Raw genomic sequence first — 10,389 nt, forward strand, 5'->3', positions numbered from 1 at the left:
TTGCTTTAACTGTCTATGAAAGCCTCCTGGTTGTCACTTGTATGAATTTAAATCCTGTCCTCTAAAGGAAATTACTGTTTCAATATGTAACATGTTCTTTAACAGATAGTAAAGATTAAAAATTGAAACTAATTTTAAAACTTTTCTGTTGAAGCAATCATTTAAATTTGCTTCTCACTTGCATGTTTCAAAAAATACTTTATTATGAGTTTATTAGGATTAATATGGAGTTGGCAGCTATCATATATCTAAATAATAACTCATTTCCAACTTTAAGACCGCAGATTATCCATTTCTGGCCTGGGTGGGGAGCATTCCTCCATAGAAAACTAATGTACAATTTGAGGGTCACAGTTCCTGCTCAAAAAGGAGGTTACAGCTATGGCCAGAAAGATCTTTGCACAACTTTATCTTTTGTACCAGTTGTACCAATTGCACTGGGAGGCTGTGCCTGCCACATCTTAATCACTTCCCAGTTGCATTAGTGTGACACACTGTACATGAGGGTGCCTTTGAAAATAATCCATAAATTGTTAACTATCTAGAATGCAGCAGCATGGCCAATTAAGGCACAGGCACACCCTACACAGAGATGTATACCACTACTCTGCAATCTGCATTTATTCCCAATAGGCTTTCCAGATGCAATTCAAAGTGCTGTTTATCACTTATAAAGCTACACATGACAGAAATTGGGTTATTTGTGGGGGCCTCTCTGCTCATTCTAGTAGTATAGCAATACTGCAGAGGTCCCTTGCCTTCATTTGGCAAGACCCAGGAGGTACCGTATGTCTTTTTTATTTGCATCTGCCTTTGTTTTAACAAATTACTCGACAGCAAACATATACAACACATCTTCCTCCTATTTTCCCTACAACCACAACCTTGTGAAGTGGTTCACAATGAGTGGTCACCTAGCTAGCTTTCACAGTTAAGGCAGGAACTCATAGCCTCCTGCTTTCTAGCCAGGTGCCTTAACCACTAGACACTGCCTAGCCTTTAGAACGGCCTCCCCTTTAACCAATATATGTTGCCTTCAGAAAAACAATAAAAATATCTTTTTTCTTGGGCACTGAGGCCAAATTGATTAGCATTCTCACCTGGAGGATCTAAGGAAAATTTGGTGTTCCAGGTTTCTTACCAATTTTTGTTGCTATTTTTAACCATATGGCTTCTTTGCTGTTTATTTTATTGTTACTGATTGTATACTATCCAGAATTGCAATTATTCAAGTTGGTCAGCTATATAAATTCCAAATAAATAAATATATGCCATGAACGTAGAGGTTTCTTATATCTTGATTAATATCATGCTGTATGAGGAATCAAGAGTGACAATAAGAATGAGAGGATAATTGAAGTCTACCAGGAATAGAAAAAAGGACCCAGTCTGTAATGTGAAATATAGTGGACTAAATTGCCTTTATACTTCATTTTTTGTAGTATTTTTTATTAAAGATTACATCTGTAAAAAGTAATAACATAATAATAAAAGAACAAAATAAATGTTGAAAAGAAAAATAATAAATATATAAAATAATTTTCCTCTTCATCACAGCAAGCAACAATTTTAGTAACCTCAAAGAATTCACCATCTCTTAAAACGAAATGATCTTTATATCCCATCTCTTATCTTAAACGAATCCATAAAACTTCATTTCAGGAATGTATTTAATGAATGGCAAAACTCATCTTTAACAGTCCTTCGTATGTTTAATGGATTTTCAAAAATTATCCCTGAAAGTGTAACACTAACAAAATCCTTTTATATTCAATAGAACTGAATTCCTAGTACCTGCCCTCAGTTGTTTCTTGTAAATCCCATTTAATTCAATAGCATGTGCTTCTGACACTGTAAATTCAAATGATACTGCAGTTCAGGTCCTGGTCTCCTAATATTTTTGCTTTTAGAGTGCACGCGTTTAAAGAGATACATTTTGATAACTTATTAAATGTTTAGTAGGTTATTTTATATTTTATAAAAGTTGTTGATTGCTAGTAGTGTCTTACGTTACTTAGAACCGAAGCGATTACATAGCAACAAAATTTGCAGATCAGAATGAAAGATCGGAACACATTGCTAGGTTCCGAAATGAGATACACTTTCTTCTTCCTTCGCCTTCTTACAAATAACATCATTTTCGTCTTCCTTTTTCCAAACCGCTGTAGACGCTAAACCCGCCCACTCGGGATGAATGACACCGGAAGTGTGGCGACTTTCGGCAGGGTAAAGCGAAGCGGGTCAAAGGAAGGGTGGCCAAAAAACCTGCACTCGGAAGTAGAATAATCATGAAAAGACCATAGAGCTGAAACAGAAAGGAAGTTCAAGATAATTCACGTGTCTGGAGAGAGGGGGAAATGTCCGCTTCCCTGCTAAGAAAGGGACTGGAACTACTGGAGACGGCGGGAGGTAACTGAGGGCTGCGGGGTGGCCAAAGGAGAAAAAGGGGGAACTCTTCAGGCTAAATAATCCCTCTTGTTTCTCTGTCTGATAAATAGTGTCCGAGTCCTCCTCTCAAAGATCAGGGACCGCCGCCCGACCTAATAATCTGTTGAAAAAGAAGAAAAACAAGCAGTCAAGGTCCAAAAGAGACAAGGCCACAATCAAAGGAAGAATTATCAAATCTGCATTAGGTGAGTAGGGGGAAGATGGAGGATGACGACCAAGTGGACGACCCTCACCGAACTTATTGGTTGACTCAAGTCTTCCATCCTCCCGAGGTCGCTAAAATGAGGACCCAGATTGTTAGGGGAAATATGCTGATTTTGTAAACAGCTTACAGAAAACTAAAGCACTGTGAACCTGTCCTGTATACAAGTCTAAATGCTGTTGCTGTTCAGTATCGTACTTTGGTTGCGCCTAATTAGTGCAAATTTTTGAGCTATACGTGCATTTTGCAGTTAAACAATAAATGCATAACATTGTATGGAAGTTTCATGGAAATTTCCATTCTATATTTAAGCAAAACAGAAACATCTTAACTGATGTCAATTTAAAATCTTTGTATACAGTCTTATGCACAGAGACATATGAGTGACATGCATGAGAGTTGTAGCGTAACATTTTTTCTTTTAGTGTAACTATATTTTTACCTACTTTATGTACGTCCTTTCATATCGCATTCAAGATAATTTATATTTTCAAACAATATACATGCTAAAGAAATTGACAATATATGCTTCCCCCCAAGTGATTAAAAATAAATAATAAAATCATGTATTATTGTGTTGCAAAAAAATGTGTTCTAAAGGCAGAGCCCCTGCATGTCATAGCTTGATGATGATATTTTCATCTTATATTTTTATAATGTGTATGTACTCAGAATTGAGGTGGTGTGGTCTGTGCCCAAGCTGAAACTTTTATGTGTTATATGTTTTGGTCAAAGCACAGAACAAAATAGATCTAGTCCGGACAGGAGTAATTGAACATGGTGTAGATAGAGGCAAGGGAGAAGAGAATGAGGAAGTGGCAGGGACAGCGAAAATACTTCCCTCTCTTCTCCCTTCAGGATTTTCCAGTGTGATACAGTCTATTCACCTGCCCATGGCCAATCTTCGCATTTTATTCTTCCTTTCAGCAGTACCAGTGCCCAAGCATGGGACATAGTACCAAACTTCCTGCCCTCTGAACTTCCAGTTCCTTCTCTTCCTGCTATTCCCTGAGCAGTTGCTGATGCTTATATCCTATCATGCTTATATCCTATCACTCCATTTGCTGATTCAATTATTTCCAGCTCTCCCACAATAGGTTTGACCGTGCTCCAAAGTGGATTCTTTATTCATTTATGTTGTGGTTCGTCGTTATGTTGTGCTGGTGGCAGAATCGGACAGTGATGAGGCGGAGACAAGGCCAGGGCCATCGAGAAATGGGGTGTGGACTCCAGAGCCTCCAGGGCCTGAGAATAGTGAGAATGAGGAGTGGACTCCAGAGCCTCCAGAGGCCGAGTAGCGGGGAGGAGGAGGAGGAACTGGGAGAGCCTGTCCCTAATGCCCGAATAAGAGCTGCCAAGAGACAGGAGCAGCTCAAGCAGAGAGGACACTTCGGGGGTAGGGCCAAGAGATAATCGGCCCTTCCCATAAGGTTTAAAAGGAGACCGGCATCAGTGTCTCAGTTTGCCGGAAAACAATGTTGGAGCTGCGCTCATCCCATTCTCTGCTCTGGATGTTTCTCTGGGAACACCTTGGCAGCTCTCCATTCTCTGCTAAAGACACTTATTTGCAAAAGACTTTGGCAATTATCTAAATTGGACCAGGTTGGAAATAATGACAGACTGTTTTGTGTGAGAAGCCTTTGCTTTCTTTTGAGTTTCACGACACTGGGAATGGTCAATTCCCAGCTGCTTGAATAAAGTTTATTTTCATTAAGGACTGTGTTTGTTGCTACTCGCTCAGTCTGGGTCACAACAATTTAATGCAACAAGAAAACCCCAAAGTTTGACCTATATTCCATATAAGCTGAAAGCATGTTTTGGAGCAGTTACCTACAACTTTGAGGTCATGTTTTTGATTATAGCTCTCGTGTTCCTCAGCCAACAGAGCTCTATTTTGTGATTTGTATTTGAGCTTACTTAGAGACAACCAGGCTGCAGACTATTATATACAAAACTTCTTGAAATCTTATGTAGTACAAGATTTTCTCTATAACTGAACACAATAATAAAATGCATTGATGACTATGGTCATATTTTCTGTTGTCTCAAAAAGGAGATAAGTATAAAACTTTTCACTGATTTTGTCATGTCAACAAACTCCCTTAGGAAAAAAGTTGTTGTTGTTTTTTTTCTTTATCATCTCATTTACTGCATGTGAAAATTCACATATGCCTTGATGAAATTTGACACCTCCAAAATAGTGGCTGCAAGAAATCAAATTAAAACATGAGGCAAGCAGGATGAATCAGGCTTACAATTGCAGTACTAACTCCCTAAAGACAAATATGAATTTATTTCCTCCTGAATTTTATCTATATGCATTCTCATTATTATTGTATTGTTTTTTCCAGAGGAATATCAGAAACATCAAGCAGCTGACCACTTTAAGAAGAACATGCAGTATATGATGGGTACTCATTTTGTGGCAGACAGTACAATTACTGAAAAGGTCAGCTTGTTTACTTGTCATTTGTTTATTTGGGGAGAGGAGATGCCATTAGAAATAAAAGAAAAAAGACAATTCTATTTATACATAGATAGCTTTTTGAGAAGGGAGCTTGTTTCTCATTGTAAACATATTTCTCATATTTCCAATTTTTTCTAATGTCCTTGCCAAATATTTTAGATCTTGAGTTTTCAAATTTAATTATTTGAAATTAGCACTGTGCGATTCAAAGCACAAATTGTAATTAACAGCCTGAATGGGCATACATATAGCATCTGTTGGGAGTACCTTAAAGTTCTCCCAGGATCATGCATCAAATCTGGAGAATACCTCTGTGAATCCAGATAAAAAGCTGTTTCAAATGCTCCCAACAAATACAATCCTTGAGTGGTGTTTAGGACTGCATACATGGACCTGTATCTATCATCAATTTAATAAAATATTCTTTATTAAGTTTGGTTAAACTTAGAAGGTTTATTATACTGATTAATGATTACATTTCTATATATTAAAAGATATTGAGGTACTATTTTCCTTTGCATTATTTCTGTAGATTTTAACTCAAAATAGAGGGAGGAAAGCTAAAGATCACCCTGTAGAAAAAGTGAAAAAGAAGAAGCCAGAAGGAACTGTCTTCACTGAAGAAGATTTCCAGAGATTTCAGAGAGAGTATTTTGGAAGAGCTGGAACAATTTGACAAAAACAACTTGTCCATCATTGCTAACAATATCAGCATCAGTGAGCAAATGCTTGCCAGTATCATTCTGGTCTGGAAGTGCGTCTATTATAAGATTACAGTATTTCTACATATGATCTGCTCAGTTGTTGCACTTCATATGGAATGATGGTTTGTGCCCAAAGTGGAGAATCCAGATCTTTGATGCTGAGTTTGGACATATGACTCTCAAGATTATCTTTTGACTCTGCTAGAAAAAATATCTACCTTCAACCAGACAAAACAGTCTTTTGCCACATTTGTTAGGAGTAAATTAAGTTAAACAAGTAATTTATACATATGGAACAGAGAATTTGGATTTCATATTGCAATATCGGAGCTGAAAGTATGTGCTTTATTGCACAAAGTTTTGCTGCAACAAACTAAAAATTACACTTCTAAGTGTGAATATGAAACCTTGATTTAATTCATAGCCAAATATTTTTAGTTCCTTTATAATAATGTAGAAATAGTCAGTTATAGGCATTTGAAGTGCTTCCACAAGGATATCAATGTTATTTTTGCTGTACTTAAGATGCAAGTATAAGAAGTCACTTTTATGTGATACCTTTTAGGAAAAGGATACCCCTGCAAACTCTTTTCTTCTCAAAATGTAGTTTGTATAATTTCCTACCATATTGTTAGTTACTATACAAGTGTTTTTGAGTTTATTCAATGTATCACTTGTCATTTCTTTAATAAATGAAAAAATTTTTATAGAAATAAAATGACCAATTACACCAGACTGTTCAGGCAAAAATTGTTTGTGAAGTACCAGAAATAAATAGCCTAAGAATATTATATTATTTTTAGAATCAACCAGATAATAAGAAAAATTAAAATTCTATACAGGAACAAGAGTGGGTCAGAGAGATAATAAAATGCTAATCAGTGGTTGGAAAATTCATATTGATGCAATATTTATGGTGGTAAAATTATGCATCATTTCATAACTATGAAATCTACATAAGAACAGTAATTTGTGCATTTTACTAAAATGCAAACACACTGAAATATGATTTTCTTCATCTCTTACTCATTACTAGCATTAAGCTAATTATATATATTGTCCATTGTACTTTTTCACTAGTATAATGTGGTTATCAGTTATTTGTTTGCATCACATCTTTAATATTTTTACAAACAATTCAAGATGGTGAACATATATCCACACCTTTCTCCTTCTGTTTTCCCCACAATTGTGTGATGCAGAGTGGCCAGCCCAAAGTCGTAACTCAGAATAAAGTCATGTCTGAAAATACTTCTGCCTGAAAGTGCACAATACTTCAGATTTACATGGAGTTGGCTATACAGTGGCATGTGTCTTGCGAAACCCAACCAGTTTAATTTGTAGTTCGGCATACTGGATGAATTGAGGCAACTATATACATTAAGCAGACCATAGTAGTTGACAAGGTTACTGTTAACCACGTTAGTATGTTGGACATACATACTCATATTTGAAGTTATAATCCTGAAAAAAGTTGTAAGAATGGTGTCTATTTACTCTTTTCAAAAGGGTGTAATTATGGAATAAACTATTCTACTTTGTACTTTTTAAATCATATAGAATAGAATAGAATTTTATTGGCCAAGTGTGATTGGACACACAAGGAATTTGTCTTGGTGCATATGCTCTCAGTGTACATAAAAGAAAAGATACGTTCATCAAGGTACAACATTTACAACACAATTGATGATCAATATATCAATATAAATCATAAGGATTGCCATATAAAGCAAGTCTTTAACCTTATTTATTTTAAAAAATTATAAACCTGCCCAACTCAGTGACACTGGATGGCTGAAATTATTCCATTTTGCTGGAAGGAGCACATTTTCACATTTTACTAGCTGAACATGTATTTCTGTGGTAAAATTAACCAAATTGTAAAGGTTTTCCCAGAGGTGGGTTTCAGCAGCTTCTGACCAGTTCTGGAGAACCGGTAGCGGAAATTTTGAGTAGTTCAGAGAGCTGGTAGTAAAAATTCTGACTGGCCCCGCCCCCATCTATTCTCTCCCTCCCAAGTCCCAGCTGATTGGGAGGAAATGGGGATTTTGCAGTAACCTTCCCCTGGAGTGGGAAGGGAATGAAGATTTTACAGTATTCTTCCCCTGCCACACCCACTGAACCGGTAGTAGAATAATTTGAAACCCACCATTGGGTTTACCTAACGTACTATCCTAAGTTATCCAGATAGGTAAATTATTCTATCCTGCTAGGCTACAGTGATTAGTTTGTAGCTGAGCATGTGCATGAAAGGTGCTGGTATATTTTAACCATTAGTCAGCCACAAGTGATGATTCATAGGAAGTCTCTTCTTCCCCCAACCACTGCCAACCCCCACCCCATCTCCTAAACCAGCTCTGCCAGAATCCATTTCAATTCAGTTCATGTTTGAAACAAAATAGCCCCAGCCTGAAACATCTGAAAAACAGGCCAGGAGGCGTTGTTTCCCATTTGCTGCCTAATACACTGTAAAGGAACAACTTTATTTGGATATTTTAATATTTAACAAATGTCATCTACAGTTAGCTTTTTATTTATTATTTATTTTTATAGCTTTTTATTTAATTACGCAATCAGCTTTTATCTACAATTAGCGTTAATATTTAGTGATTACAACGTAGTGAAATTAATTGTTAACAAGACAGCTGTAGGAACAATCTGAATTGTTTAAAAGACTTAAAACAATCTCAAAATTATTGGTTAAATAAAGCATTACCAATCATCTACCAATCATTAAACATTAAAATTTAACAAATAAAAAATTGTTTAAATGGTAGTCTGTTTATGTTGCTCATAAACTGATTATAGTTTTATTCCACGTTTGCTTGTGGATCAAAATAACTCTGATAAGTTCAACCTGTGCTTTAAACCAAACTGAACTTCTAACTTTGATGTTAAATATTGGATAAGGTTGTACAAAATGTTCTAGGCATCCTGAGCATATAAAGCTGGTCCTGTTAATCTGCATTTTTTAATATTTTGATCCATTTGCAGAAAGAGATTTTGTTCCACTTATACTGCAGCATGAAAAAGTAGTTTTGGGGGGAGCGCAGAAAAAAAGCAGTACCAGTGATTATGATTGAGACAAGGTAGGGAACAGGTAGAATATGCCATACTGGAAGCCTATTCCTTACAGTTGAAACATTTAAAGCTTACAAACTTGTACTTTAGCAGAAACCAAGGTGAAGTAAAGCATATATTTTAAAAGCAGAAGTTGAATGGGAAGCAAATGTTACACTGGGGGCTGGTTCTATATTGCCAAGATACCATTAAGATATTTGAGCTAATCTTTTTATTAGTGATGGCAACGAAGACAGGTGTTGAAAGATCAAGAATGGGCCCACCGTGTACTTTATGCTGGAATTGCTCTGGGGAAAAATGGGGCTAAGTACATACTTGTTCTAATTGTCCTGTATATCATTATGGAATGCAATCAGATTATTGCAGCCAAAACCTGTAACTACAAAAAAAAATCTGTTTTCTCCTGGCATGTTTTACTTACAAAATGTATATAGCCACCCATCTCATCAAAGGCAACTCTGGGTGGCACACAATAGTTGGGACATCACAACAGATAAAAGCATAAAAATCCATATGAATTCTATTAAAAAAAACAAAAACCTCTAGGTGATGGGAGAATTGTTACCTCCATAATGGAACCATATAAGGATGTCTCCAATCTCCTAAGAGCCAAAGCCTGATGACATAACCAGATCTTTCAAAATATCAAGGAAACCATCATTACATTACTACCCAAAAAGAAATTGCCTCCAAAATCTAACTAAAAACTACGCTTCTATTGCTACTGAATTTCTATTTAGTATTGGCCAAGACTGAAAAGTCTTACAAGAATTTACCAAAACCAATGAAAATTCTTACCCAAGTTTTGGATATTATAGAACACACGAAACAAGCAAGAGGCATTTTCCTGATGTTTTTGATAATTTTAAATTAGCCTGTTTAAAATTTTAGTTCACATTTTGATGAACCTAATCAAGAAAGGGACCTCTTAGGGTAGTGTATTCAGTAATAATATCTTTGTTTCTAATTTCTTTCAAGCAAGCAACAGATTCCTCAGGTGGAATTTTTTCCTGAGAAGTGGTCCAGGCCAGAATTGTATAAAAAAGTGAAATCATTTAATAACTCAAAAAACTCTCTATAATGTAAAAATTGCACCTCTTGAAAATTCAATTAGTCATTAACAGAATCATGCTATTATTATGGATGCTATGAATTGTTACATGGAACGTAGCTGCTGGGCATGCTCCTTGATTCAAATTATGCTAGCCAACGAACATGTCAAGTATGTTTCAACTGCATATAGATTCCAGCTCGTGTTTTGGTCATGGGCACATGAAAGAACCTTACTATGATTTATGAATAAAAATTGCACATTATTCCTATTGTTTATACTGGCCTTGGGAAGTTTTGAAGCAATTAAGGTAAAATGAGGGATATGGGTAAAAGTAAAGGTTCCCCTCACATATATGTGCTAGTTGTTCCCGATTCTAGGGGGCGGTGGTTGTTTCAAAGCTGAAGAGCCAGCGCTGTCCGAAGACGTCTCCGTG

General features: G+C 36.2%; 1 protein-coding gene across 1 annotated transcript; it reads left to right on the plus strand.

The window, feature by feature from the left end:
• Positions 1-2,252: 2,252 nt before the first annotated feature.
• On the plus strand, positions 2,253-6,556 carry RPS19BP1 (ribosomal protein S19 binding protein 1). The gene is made up of 4 exons (XM_058191015.1): positions 2,253-2,409; positions 2,499-2,633; positions 5,002-5,099; positions 5,650-6,556. Exons 1-4 carry the CDS (start codon positions 2,358-2,360, stop codon positions 5,791-5,793), a joined length of 429 nt encoding a protein of 142 aa, XP_058046998.1. The 5' UTR covers positions 2,253-2,357; the 3' UTR covers positions 5,794-6,556.
• Positions 6,557-10,389: the final 3,833 nt, after the last annotated feature.

Source organism: Ahaetulla prasina, chromosome 7, assembly GCF_028640845.1.
Source record: "Ahaetulla prasina isolate Xishuangbanna chromosome 7, ASM2864084v1, whole genome shotgun sequence".
NCBI lineage: Eukaryota > Metazoa > Chordata > Lepidosauria > Squamata > Colubridae > Ahaetulla > Ahaetulla prasina.